At 43.8% G+C, this 14,689-nt stretch overlaps 1 protein-coding gene across 1 annotated transcript in view; it reads left to right on the forward strand.

Moving 5' to 3' along the window:
* The window catches only part of rims4 (regulating synaptic membrane exocytosis 4), a gene marked incomplete at both ends in the record, with an annotated part of 58,182 nt that overhangs the window by 32,552 nt on the left and 10,941 nt on the right, over positions 1–14,689 (forward strand). The window contains 1 exon segment of the mRNA XM_080545584.1: positions 1,289–1,427. Coding sequence (XP_080401710.1) covers positions 1,289–1,427 — 139 coding nt within the window.

Here is a 14,689-nt window from a genome sequence, read left to right on the forward strand (position 1 = left end):
ACGGCACCTTGCGTACTCAAGACATATTCCGGAGAGAAACTGAGCCCAAAGGGGATGTTAGATGTGCAGGTCCGATATAGGGAGAAAACCCAGAAATTGCAACTATATGTAGTACAAGGAACAGGCCCCCCACTATTTGGCAGACATACTGTACAGTTGATAATTTTCATAACTGTCTGTACATATACATATCTTATGTATCACTATTGCTATATATAGCCTATATATAAACACATTATGTTACAAATATCAGTCTCATCCACTGTATCTAATTCAGCACTGAAGCCTGAAGATTGAGCACAGTGTGTGTCCCCTTGCGACCTCTGCTGATATAAAAGAGAATTGCAGCCTTGGAGGAAAAGATGGCAGTCGAATACCAAGACAAATACACAGAAACACACAGAATTTGTGTTCGATTTTGAAAATGTAAGGATGCTGGGTGGTAGAACGCACATATCTAGGAAAAGTCATAAAAGGAGGGTCCTGAAATTTGATCGAGTGCAAAGGTATAATTTTTTTTGTACTCACAGTACAGGGATCAAATGACACCTCACGGCTGATTAAGTGTTAATTCTCACAAATAGAAACACGCAGAGCATGTATTTGACAAATAAACGTGTAGGCTAAGTAAGAAGAACTAGTTTCTAAAGTGAGTTACAATCACTTGATGTAATGGTTGATGCATGGGGGAGGGTCATCTTATTCTCAATGATCGCTTCTTGATCGTTTCCGATCAACAAACAAAGGATGCAGCAAGCCCTTCATCCCCCCCACACCTCCCACCAGAAAGGTTGTACTCAGTTGTACTCAACTCTCTCAGTTGTGTTGCATGCTATAGCTACCGCAGCAGTAGTAATGCAAGTAATTGCAGTAGACTACATTTGATTATGTAATCATCAACAAATATTATATAACAAACTGATATTTATAATAGGCCTACAATATATAATGTATTATTATTTTTTCTGAGCAGTCCCACTCATCATCAGGGTCAGGGGGGAGTCAGATCCAAGTGTGTGTGTGTGTGTGTGTGTGGGGGGGGGGGGGGGGTTGGGGGATACTGAGAGTCATTCATCCTGTATGAAACTGTACAAGATGTGTATGACATAACGTGCAATGTATACCTATTGTTTATATGTGAAGTATGAAATGTATAGTCTTTATGTTGTATACAACAGTACAATGTTTACCACTCTTGGACCTTAACGTTGATCCTCATCCTGTCCTTCCGGCTCATTGTTAATGTCGTCCCTCCTGTGTTTGTCTTTTTCCACCATGTGACCCGTAGATGCTGAGGGTCGGAGGTTAAAGGGCATCCAGAGGAGCACGGAGACAGGGCTGGCCGTAGAGATGCCCAGCCGGACGGTCCGCCAGGCCAGCCATGAGTCCATCGAGGACAGTATAAACAGCTACGGCTCAGAGGGCAAGTGAGTACCATCCTACATTGTGCCTCTGTTGGTCTGTGCTGTCTCGCACTGAGGGAGTGGTCCTATCACAATCATGATCATGTTTTATATCACTATTTGCACTCCTGGGGGGCGCCTGTGGCTCAACCAGTAGAGCTGGCGTCTAATAATGATCGCAAAGTCGGCAGCTCGCAGCGGTTCGAATCCCCAGTGGGCCTTGTGTCGAAGTGTCCCTGAGCAAGGCACTGAACACCTAATTGCTCTGGGGTCACCTATAATGGCTGTGATCCATTGCCTCGATGCCCCCTCTAGAGCATAAATGCATTTGGTTGAACTCTATGCAATGACAAACTGTAAATCCCTTTCTGGTTAGATGCTAAACTGCCTTTGGTTGTCTGATACTTGTATTCTGCAATAACAAGAAAGTTGAATCTAATCTCGTCCTACCTCTGTCTGTGGTGCTGAGTAAGCGTAGCAGAGGTGATTTGGAATCCCACTCTTAACAGCGAAAATACACCACATGCTCTAACCCGTTAACATGGGCGCCGAAATGAAACGCACTCGCACTGCTGAGGTTGATGCTTACGGTGTATCTTTTCGCCGTAAGATGAGGTAGCCCAGCCTGTGACTTCTATGCTCAGATATATAGCCCTTCTACCATTCAGATGTCCACTTGTTATAATGGTTTACATTTGGGTCATCCATGCGAGAGGTCCCCCGGTTTAAACCCCTGCCTACATTAGCACCACCGGCTGATCAGAACTTGCACGGCCAGACTGAAGCTCTGACTGATTTAGGGTCAGAGGTCAGTGGACACACTGCCCCCTGCCCCCTTGCACACACCCCTGGTCAATGTGAACACTCAATTCCCCTTTGCTCTCATGTTTTATCACAGTGGACACACTGATGGAGTATGGATCCATGATTTCAAATCGGGGGTCCCCTGAGAAAATCAAACTAACCTCTTTGATCTGATGAACAGGGTTAAAATCCAACCAATTAGATATCATATTTTAAGTGATTAAAATACACTTGGACGTCATTATTATGTGTTGGCATAGCCCGCAATCAAGTTGCTGGGGTCACAGGAAATGATTAATGTCAATTTGGTTTGAGAACCCCACAATGTTTGAGAACCCCTGCCCTCTTAACCCCCTGGGGATAGGAGAACTCAATGAGCTTATAATACACACTGTACCCTAGTGTCCTGACTCATACTAGACAGCAGTGAGACAGCAGTACTGTATGTGTGAAATTGAATACTCACATCAGAAGGGAAAGACATGGGCCAGAATGATGATTGGTCACCATCTTGGAGTTTATCTTATTTTTATAAGTGAATAAATAAAATGCTAAATGGCCTGACTTATATAGCGCCTTTATCCAAAGCGCTTTACAATAGCCTCTCATTCACCCATTCACACACCAATGGCGGCAAGCTACCATGCAAGGTGCCGGCCCGCTCACTGGGAGCAATTTTGGTGTTCAGTGTCTTGCCCAAGGACACTTCCGCATGTGGCCAGCCGGGGCTTGAACCGCCGATCTGCCAACCTTGTGATCATTAGACGGCAGCTTTATCTCCTGCGCCTCACCCTCCCCCCAAGTGCAACATAAAGCTCTATCAACACACTTATATAGGCCTGGTTTTCCAAACACAGATTAAGCCTATACTAAAACAGCGTCCTCAATTAAGATTTTCCATTGAAAGTGTGATTTACATTTTTACCATTTAGCAGATGCTATTATCCAAAGGAACTTATATTACAATTAGAGATTACAGGGACATTCTCCCTGGACTATTTTAGGGCTAAGTGGACTTATTCAAGGGCACACTAATGGTGATGTTCCCAGGTGGGATTTGAACCCATGTCCTTCCGCTCCGTCCAACTCACTATCCACTAGACCACCAGATCGCTCATATTTAGTCCAGGATGAGGCTTAATCTTTGTCCCATAGGGTAATTATGTGTGTGTGGCTCATAGAAAGTGTTACGACCATGTCTTCCCTCTGTAGGTTGTGGTTCCCTTGTCATGCCAACATGAGACATGTTAGCCTTGTGCCTGCCAGAACTGCTGTATCTGCACAGAGAGCCATCAGAGACTATGGCCCACTGTGCTTGTATGGCTGTGTGCTTGTATGGCTGTGTGCTTGTATGGCTGTGTGCTCAGTCCTACATGATACGATGGGTGGCGCCTCTGCCTGGGAAACAGCATCAGAGGGAGGGGGATATCAATCTCATTGAGCTGGAATAGGAATAGGGGGCATTGAACAGTCGAGAGGATTATATACTGCTGGTATACACAGAGATGGTTTACCATATTTTATTGGATCTTATGAATTTCATGAATACATAACAAATAATACATCTTTACATAAACAAGCTGTCACAAAAACTCGGTGGGGCAGAAAGAATAGAAGAATAGAGGTCCGTTACCTTGATTAGGTTTCCTCTGAAAAGCCCCCGCTTGAAGGAGAACTGATGCGCAAGTTGTTGGAGTTCTGTATTATGAATGACTATTATTGTAATTGTACTGTATTATCCTCCTACAGTAGCCGGTCTGTAGAGCATCATTCTGTCTGGTTCCGATGAGGACTGGATTGAAATGTTGAAATGACGTCATTGGATTATTGGATGTTATTGTCTTTTCAGTTGTTTGATTTATTAGGTAGGCTTAATATATGATCCTATGATGGATGGATCCCATCCCATTTTAATCATACAGTATACCGGTATATCTGTGATCTATTCCCACTGATGTCAGGTCCAAGTTAGCGCTGTGGAGGGTGAAATCTGAGGACGAGCTCATTGCGATGCATTGAACGGTATGAGGAACGGGATCAAACATCATATTAGGCCGAAAAATATTTTAAAATGAAGAAAAACCTGCGCACAAAATCTGCTGATCCCAAATGCTTTATTCCACCACAAAGCAACTACTTGTTGGCCAACTACTTATTGTTTTGTGGTGGAATATAGCACATCCTTAGCTTTTTCTTCATTCTTGATAAGTGTTTGATACCACTTCTCATTCTGTGCCACCCATCACAATAAGCCAAATGTTTCCCTCCACTAGCCTCCCCTGGTATGTATTTCTCTTGGTAATTTCTTTACTTTGACTGATGGTTCTCTTTAAGTTAGGAAGGAGGAGGGGGGAGGAGGGCAGAGGGCAGAGGTGGTAAGGTTTGAGAGAGAGGTCACAGAGAGATTAAAGTACAATGTTGAATAGATTATGTAATTTCTAATGCTCTTGTCACAAAAAAATGCAACCATGCCCTTACCTCCAACATCGGATGAAAAGTGGGCATTAGTTTCCAACATAAACAAATGTGACACGGTCTGGTCAATTGGTCCGCAAGTCGGCATCCGATTTAATGTTCAGACTTTTCTTTCGAAAAATGTAAATATATTCCAGCAATGTTGAAAATAAGTGACACATCGGTAGTCAACTAACACAGCTTGTTTTGTGAGCCTGCTAACAATATAAAGTAGTGTTATATAGTTAACTAGGTAGCAGTGGGGATTACTCACCGAATCCATTGCATTGCAGTATTTTGGCTTGACTAGCGAGTTTGTGTTGTGACTCTCAACAAAGTTGAAATGTATTTCCGTGTTTCAAAATAAAAGTCTAATAACATTTTGATGCAAATGACCAGACCGTGTCACAAATGCACATATGAATGCGCTGGAGGCGACTCTGGCGACGTAATGATGCGTGATGATGATTGAGAATGTTTGTTTAAATAATGTAATGGGTGCAAAGGCATCATTCATGAAAATAGATCTGATTACTCTATCTTTGTGTTAGACACATTTAAAGCCAAAATCTGTACTTCGAAAAACAGCAAAAGGTCAGCCCTGCCACATAAACAGCTGAGGAGACCACTCTCAAATTCATAGACAGTGTCTGGATGCAAGGACAGACATTCTGTAACATCCTGTTGCTCATAAATATTCTAATAAAACAACCCCATATTTTTTGTTATGATGGTGGTAAGACAGGTTTTTAAAGCATTTACTATGTAAGTAATATTCAAGAATCAATTGAATCAATATACACTCACCGGACACTTTATTAGGTACACCTTGCTAGTACCGGGTTGGACTCCCCCCTCTTTTGCCTTCAGAACTGACTTAATTCTTTGTGGCATTGATTCAACAAGGTGCTGGAAACATTCCTCAGAGATTTTGGTCCATATTGACATTAAAGCATCACGCAGTTGCTGAAGATTTGTGCCAAGAAAATATCCCCCACACCGTTACACCACCAATGGAGTTCGCCCAGAGAACTGCCGATCACTGGACATTTTCTCTTTTTCTGACCATTCTCTGTTACCCCTAGAGATGGTTGTGTGGGAAAATCCCAGTAGATCAGCACACGTATTTTCCGGACTATAAGTCGCACTTTTTTTCATAGTTTTACATTACCGTCTACAGCCTCAAGAGGGCGCTCTGGGCTTGTCACAACTATATGCTGCTCCTGTACCACTGAAGAAATTAACTGAAACATTAACGGGAGCTTGGTGAACTTGTTTACTGGTAACTTGCTTGTTGGACTAGCTGGCTTGTTATGTTAATTTAGCCTATTGAGCCTCCCAGGTATGTTCTTTATGCTATTGTGTTGCTGAATAACTGTTAATGTGTTACGTTAACATACCGGACAGCAGTGGCGGGCGGTGCATTTCACACCTAGGCCTTCAGTGATGTCCGACACATTCCTACCTGAATTATTCTACCTCTTAATACCATCGTTATGACGCCATGGCTCTAGAAACTAGACAGAAACACAGTATAACCGGGCGTTGCATCACCTTAACATAGTCAGACAAGTACAACAGAGTTATATTAATATTTCCGAAGCATTTTTAATCAATAAATCCGCATTTACAATGAAGAGTGTTAAACTAACATCTTTAAGATCGCTACATTACCCACTTCTGTCGTCTCGTCCACCATAATAGCGACAAAGGGTGCCTTTTTAATCTCCATTTTGATCTCTTCTTCCATCACTTCAGCAATAGCAAAAATCAGGTCGTTTTGTATTTTGCCTGACGTCCCAGTAAACACTTTGTTTGTGGACAGGTGGTAATGTAAATCTGGGTTGTTTTCAGCCAGAAAAGAAAGAAGCTCAACGTAGTTTCCTCTGTTTGTGGACTTGGCGCTTTCATCCTGTCCCCTAAATGAAAGTTATTGTTTACCCAAAAACAGGACACAATCGATCAGTATTATCGATCAGTCAACGAAAGCTTTCGTTGTGAGGCTCCGTTTCCCTGTGCACTTTCAAAAGTTTCACATCTACCGGCATAGTTCCGCATCTCAATAGTGAATATCAATAGTGCGTAGCAATAGTGCGTAGCAATAGTGCGTATCCAATCAAAAGACGTGCTGGGTGCTGACATCATTGAGCCTTACAGCAGGCGCCGTTGTTGCTTTTGCTCGCATCTACGTAGGTTTACTAGGTACGCCACATGTTTTCTCGTTCCAACGTTAAGTTACAGGTCGAATCCGCTTCACCGTTTAATGTGAAGGCGGGCAGATTTTTGAGCCCCCTAGCAACACATTTTGATTGGATAAAAGCTCTAACATAAAGGCCAGCCCTCCAAATCTCAATCGGAGACTGGAAGCAGCGCAACCAAGAGGAAAGCTATGAAATGAAGAGAATAGACTATGGGGAATCATTAATACATATTTGTGGAAAATATATATTAAAATAAAATGTATATTCTGATGATGTTTAGGCCAGCAGAGAAGGCCTTGCTGGCCCTGACGGCACACCACTGCCGGACACCTATTCAGCCTGTTGTTCTGTGTTCTATTGTGTAGTTGAATAACTTGCTTTTCCAGATTAAATGTCTGTTCTTGGTCTTGGATTTTGCAAAATACATTTCTAAATAATGCGACTTATACTCCGGAGCGACTTATATACTCCGGAAATACTAAAAACAGCCCCTCTGGCACCAACACCCATTCCACGTTCAGGTCACATAAATCACATTTCTTTCCCATTCTGATGCTTGGTTTGAACTTCAGCAGATCGTCTTGACCATGTCTACATGCCTAAATGCAATGAGTTGCTGCCACATGATAGGCTGATTAGATATGTGTGTTTATGAGCAGTTGAAGAGGAGTACCTAATAAAGTGGCCGGTGAGTGTATATGTGACGCGATCTGGTGGAATGACCAAAGAGGGGGCAAAGTCATTTTTCTGTTTTTTACATATGCTTAAACTACAGATTGTAAGCTTTCAAATGATGTGTCATACATAGACATCGGGGGAAAATGTAAGACAACATGAGTATTTGAAACTTGTTAACCCTGAAAACTAAATCCTGAGGAAACGGCTTTCAAAGATTTGGGACTTTTTCACACCTTCACACCGGCAGGTAATGGGCGGTAACAATAGCTGGTCAACCCCACCCCCAACCACTCCCCCTCTAGATTGACAGCTATCAGCTGTCAATACTGGTCACTGGGTCAGACAGCTATAGTTATACAGCTATAACATTATTACCTAGCAAGGTATTACCTAAGCTAATTACCCAGCTTATTATTATTTATGGTTGTTGTAACTGTTATTGTTAGTCTTTTAATGATACAAAAAAGTCTTCAATCAGAATCAGAATTTATTTTACAGTACACAAGAATAAAAATATTTCGCTTTGGTTCTTCAACAAGGTACATAGTCACAATAATAAGTAATAAAGTGATAAGTATAAGTGATGGTAGTCGCACTACAGCAGAACAATGGTGCGACAAGCTGTGCAAAGTACAATCAGTGTGCAAACATTAGTGTTAGTCACTGGGTCAGATAGACTTTTCAAAGAGAAGTTTACAGTACTTAGCTAGATATTGCTAACATTATCACCTATCAATGTTATTACTGTAGCTAATTAGCCAGCTAATTATTATGGAGGCATTAAGAGTAATTTGCTGATGTCTTGTGCTGGAAATAGTGTAGTGCTCAGTAGTCAATGTCCAGCCTTATAGTTCAACATACAACAGACTATACACAGGTAAGCATGCAAGGTCTGTGAATTGACTATCAATAGATAATAAATCATGACACAGTTCAAAATGCTGTATCTATGCCCAACTGTTCTTGTTATTCAACAAAATATTGCCAGAGTGTGTGGTTCTGTCTGGGTCTGTCTGGTTTCACTGCTGCTGTCACATCTTCGACAGAACAGTCAGTGTATAATCCATACCCTGTGTGTGTGTGTGTGTGTTTATATCTGTGTGTGTGTGTATATATCTGTGGAGAGAGACAGGTACTCTGTGTTTAAAGAGCTGAGAGGAGAGAGACAGGTAGAGAGACAGGTAGAGACAGGTATTGTAACACTGTGGAGAGAGACAGGTACTATAACACTGTGGAGAGAGACAGGTACTATAACACTGTGGAGAGAGACAGGTACTATAACACTGTGGAGAGAGACGGGTACAATGAGCTCTTGGGTCTGAGTTGTTGAGCTGCTGTGTCTGGTGGGGTGGGGTGGGGGGCATCAAAGCTGCAACAAAAGGAAGATAGTACATTAAAATATTGCCTACAGTTACTGGCACTCCATGTTCATAAAATACTACCATACCATGTTCATAAAATAGCAAGCCTAATACATGACAATGATAATTACCTAGTCACTAGGCTAGTATTCAGAGTAGTGTTAGCGGCTAGCTCGTTCATAACAAACAAAGGAACACATGTTTTTAAACTTTTAACATTTCTGTAATCTATTACACTTGACATGTTACAGTATTCCAGTATTACACACTGAACATGAGTCTTACAACGTTTACAACGTAGACATACTACTAACCGTACTTTCAACTTAGACAGACATTTCTGAGCTACAATGCTAGAATGCTAACAACAATGGTGGCCAGGAACAATGTGCTTTCAGTTAGTTGCTAGTGGGTAATAATAAAGAAATGTCTAAATACACGAACACACTGGTTTCAACTAGTAACTAACAACTAACAAAGGCGCTATGTACATACATAGAAGATCTTACCTCAGAGTCTCAGTCTGGTCGAACACATTCTGGTGTAAACAAATAAAGCACTCTGCTTCCTGAATCCTCCCCGTCGCCAGTCGATCGACCAATGAGAAACAACCTGGAACCCCTCCCACAAGGGAGGATTTCCCAGCAGATTTTAGGCGAAAAATAAGCTTATTTTGTTGACTAAGTACACGTATTTAACTATCGTAAAACTGCTCGAAAAAATAACGAGTGGGTAGTTCAAAACCTTAACTTGTGTCTGGTGACAAAAAAACGAAATCAGATATTATTATTTTTTGTTGCAAAAACGCAACTTTGAAGCCTTTCCACTTTGCGCCCGTTTCGCAGTTCGATGACGTCATGCCACATATTATCTATTTATATACATCCCAAAACGGCTTAACGAATTACAAATTGTGACTTTAACAGAAGAGTATAATGTTGACAGCTGTATTTGGTCCCTCCTCTCCTTGTCAGTAGTGCTACGCTACATGTAGGTTTTGGGAGGTACAGTATATAGAGTAAGGCTTGGCCAGGTAATTAGAGCAGTGGTGTCTGATGAAGGAACAGTGAACTTAGTAGGAGCGTGACGGCAGAAGATGGGTGAGAGGAGGGGTGGGAACTCTCCGGAGAGAGACTCTGGAGCCTAACCGAATGTGTGGCAGGCAGCAGGCTTGGACCGTCCCAGCAGGGCAGTAAAAATAGATCAGCAGAGAATCAGAGAGAGGAGGAGGAGGAGGAGGAGGGACATGAGGAATCGAGGTCAAAACTTGAACATGGGGAGGAGGAAATTAATTTAAGGTCTTCAACACCTCAATGAGAGAGAGAGAGAGGGAGGGAGAGAGAGAGAGAGAGAGAGAGAGAGAGAGAGAGAGAGAGAGAGAGAGAGAGAGAGAGAGAGAGAGAGAGAGAGAGAGAGAGAGAGAGAGAGGGAGAGAGGGAGGGGGAGCTGGGGGAGCTCAAGGAATTAGAAAGCTGCATTATCTTAATTGCCTAATATCTAATTAATTGCATGCATGTGTGCCTATCTCTTACCCCATCGGTACCTAGCGCATTAGTTGATGGTGGACGGTGCTGGATTAACCAGTAATGATGAGTAATTAGTCCATAATCAGCTTAGTAACGTGACGCGGCTGTAACCTCCAACAAAGTGAAAGGTATAATCAAGGGTTTTAGGTTGCAGATTACAGCATACAGTGCTACCCTGTCCCATTGCTGAAATGAATGCCTTTCAGAGATGGTGTGACTGTCCAAGAGGGTATGAACCCAGGTCTTGTGTGCACCCTACAAGACTGTAGCCCGCTAAGATAAAGCCAGTAAGTGTTGGACCCTGGGGCCCCTGACAGAGGGTTCAAGGAGAGAGGGCAATGCATCATGGGAAACGATTCTGTCTGATTGTATTTGATTGAAGTTCATCACATCAGAGCCTGACACACACTCACACTCACACTCACACTCACACACTCACACACTCACACATTCACACTCACACTCACACACTCACACTCACACACACACACACACACACACACGGTGTAAGGCAAGGCAATGCACTTACAATAGTCCTTCGATACTTATTTCCTATGCAGGCGAGTAACGATAAGGCTTTCGAAAAAATACACGCACACACACAACTAATGTAACGTATAGTGAACAACCGACAAAGAGGGAAGACACAGAGGGATATAAATAGCCTAAGCCAAAGCATACACACCCGGTAACAATCACAGTAATTAGGACAGACAAACATACATACATAAACACCAGAGGACGCCAAAGGGTCCCTCAACCAACAGAGCGACCCCCCCAAACCTTACACACACACGCACTCGCACTCGCACTCGCACTCGCACTCACACACACACCATACACACCCACACACCCACACGCACACGCACACGCACACGCACACGCACACGCACTCGCACTCGCACTCGCACTCGCACTCGCACTCGCATTCGCACACACACCACACACACACACACACACACACACACACACACACACACACACACACACTCACACTCATACTCACACTCATCTAGGGGGGCGCTAATGCAAATAATGTTACTCATGAGAGTGTGGTTTCTAAACCACCTCCATTACAGTCGCCTTGCCTATTATATCAATCTATCAATCAACAATTCTGCTCTCTCTCTCTCTCTTCTGTTTTCTGCACTTCCTACCTCACCACATATAGATAAATATAGTCATGTCATGTTTTGTTTCCACCTGTGGGAAGCCCAGCTCATCCACCTCCTCTCATTTTACATTTACATTTACATTTTTGGCATTTAGCAGACGCCTTATTCCAAAGCGACTTACAATCAATACATTTGAATACTAAGCATGTGAATCAGCAGTCCACCATTCGTTGCAGGAAGAGTACTCTAGCTCGGGCCCGGGGCCACTGATAGGAGGAAAAACCTTCTCCCTATTATCGCCTTCTACTAAAACTTTTTTTTTTTTTTTTTTTTTATTACTGGAGAAACTGAGAAACAGTACAATGGGGGCAATAGAAGTTCTAGGGACACAGTAGAGGGGAAAGCGGGTGTCTTTAGGAGACGTAGTGGTGAGGGTCGGAAGATCTCTTCAGTTAAGATGTAACCTGAAGAGATGGGTCTTCAGTCTACGACGGAAGATGGGTAGTGACTCTGCCGTTCTGACAGCCGTGGGGAGCTCATTCCACCAGCGGGGAGCCAGTGTTGTGAAGAGACGTGATCGGGCAGCCCGACTGCTGTGTAGAGGAGGTGGGGCCAGTCGGCCAGCCGAGGTGGAGGAGCGGAGTGAGCGGGCAGGGGTTTGGGGGGTTACCATTTCCTTCAGGTAGGCAGGGGCTGTCCCTTTAGCTGCCTGGTATGCAAGCACCAGGGTCTTGAATCTGATGCGAGCTGCTATCGGGAGCCAGTGCAGGGTGCGAAGGAGAGGGGTGACATGCGAGTATTTGGGGAGGTTGAATACCAGCCGGGCAGCAGCATTCTGGATGAGCTGCAGAGGTCTAATGGCTGAAGCGGGGAGCCCAGCCAGGAGTGCATTGCAGTAATCCAGGCGGGAGATGACCAGTGCCTGGATCAAGAGTTGCGCTGCCTCTCTGGTAAGGAATGGTCGTATCCTTCTGATGTTGTAGAGGAGGAATCTGCAGGAGCGAGCCGTTGCTGCAATGTTCTCCGCACAGGATAGTCGGTTATCCAGGATCACTCCAAGGTTCTTGGCTGTCAGGGAGGGGGTTACAGTAGAGTTCTCCACTGTGATGGAGAAGTCTTGGAGAGGGCAGGCTTTCCCGGGGATGAAGAGGAGCTCAGTCTTGTTAAGATTGAGCTTGAGATGGTGGTCAGCCATCCAAGTTGAAATGTCAGCGAGACATGCTGAGATACGGGTTGCCACGTGTACATCAGACGGGGGGAAGGACAGGAAGAGTTGAGTGTCGTCTGCGTAGCTGTGGTAGGAGAGCCCATGTGAAGAGATTACCGAGCCAAGAGACTTGGTGTAGAGGGAGAAGAGTAGGGGCCCTAGGACGGAACCCTGGGGAACTCCAGTGGAGAGGGTTCGTGGAGAAGATAGCGATTCTCTCCAGGTCACCTGGTAGGAGCGGCCCGCCAGGTAGGAAGAAAACCAGGAGTGTGCGGTGCCAGAGATGCCCAGGTCTGAGAGGATGGAGAGAAGGATCTGGTGATTGACTGTGTCGAAGGCAGCAGACAGGTCAAGGAGAATGAGAACAGAGGAGAGGGAGGAAGCTTGGGCAGAGTGGAGGGCTTCCGTGTGATAGGTTTGAATAATGTTTTCATAAATGTTTAATGTTGTGAATATGTTTGTTGAAGAGTACATTTTGAAGAGTACATGAACTCTATACATTTCTGTTCTATTCTGAGAATTCAACTGTGTGCTTCTTAAGCACAACTATACAAGGCCCCTTTCCACTCCTTATCTTCTATCCCAGCCTGGGTAGTTTCCCTTCCTGACATTGTGTTGTCAGAGGGGCCCTGTCGTAAATCTGATTTTGCTAAACGCTGTACATTTCCATGAGAATGTTTGTGTTGGGCAGAGCAGTCCATGGGAATGTATATGTTAAGTAAACATTTCCATGAAACTGCTTACATTCCCAGGTTAGTGTTTATGTTAAAAACACTGTTTTGTTCATCAGACTGCCTCCCCCTTTTCCATGTATGTTCTTAGCAATGTGGGCTTCCTCACGGGGCTTGGCCCCCCCTCCCCTGTGTGTGTGTCTTCCTGTATGTGTGTCTTTCTGTTTGGGAATAAATAGACTGGCTCAGGAGAGGAAAAGTTCAGTTTGAATCCGAGGTCTTTCGAGACCTGGGGATTCACTCTCACTGCGCAAGAAAATAATAATCATGATGAATTCCGTGTCTCTTTGTTGTTTAAAGTCTACTACGGTCTGTTTGAACTAGCGATGGGTTAGCATGGCTTGCTTTACAACCAGGCTGAACAGAATATAGCATTTAACCCTACTAGAACCGAACACAGGGTCCTTCGAGACGGATTCCTACGTCGTCTGGGAGAAGACCAGGGGGAACGACACGCCGAAGTCTGTCGCGACAGCAGAAAGTCCTGGGACGCCAATTCGCTCCAGGCCGGTGACGTTAGATGTCAATTCCTCCTCTTCTTCTCCAAAAAGACGGCTGACGGAATCCAGACCAGACAGGCAACAAAGACACCGGTAAATATAATAGAAAAAGAAAGATTGCAATCGAAATGAATAGTCTATCTATCCTAAATTGTACAAAATAGGAATTGTTTGACATACAAAAAGAATCCATTTTGAAAAATTTAGGATATCTTTTGTGCTATGTAAACAGTAGACTAATGGAAATTAGACTGTGAGTTTGACATACGAAAAGAATCCATTTTGAAAAATAAATGTATATCCTTTCGTGTTAGGTAAACAGCAGACTAAGAATGGAACTGAAACTATGACTGAAAGTGAATTAAAAAAGTGTAGAATTAGGAAGGTTATGTGTTAGAATTAAGTGCAAAAGATTAGGGATATTGTATGATCAGTGACAGACAGAGAGAGCAGTGGAGAAACCCACGGTGCGGTGTGTGCGTTTGAGCAGAGGAGAAGCGCACGGGGTGGGGGCTATTTGAGACAGCAGAGGAGCACAGCAGGAAACCCACGGGGTGGGGGCTGTGCCGTGTGTGCGTTTTAAGACAGAGGAGAAACCACACAGGTGGGGGCTATGTGAGAGAGTGTGACAGAGAACAGAGGACAGAGAGAGAAATGAATCCAACCAATCACAGACGTGTGTATGGTTGTGAATTAACTAGAGAGGAAA

Source organism: Nansenia antarctica (assembly GCF_963989245.1).
Source record: "Nansenia antarctica genome assembly, chromosome: 15".
NCBI lineage: Eukaryota > Metazoa > Chordata > Actinopteri > Argentiniformes > Microstomatidae > Nansenia > Nansenia antarctica.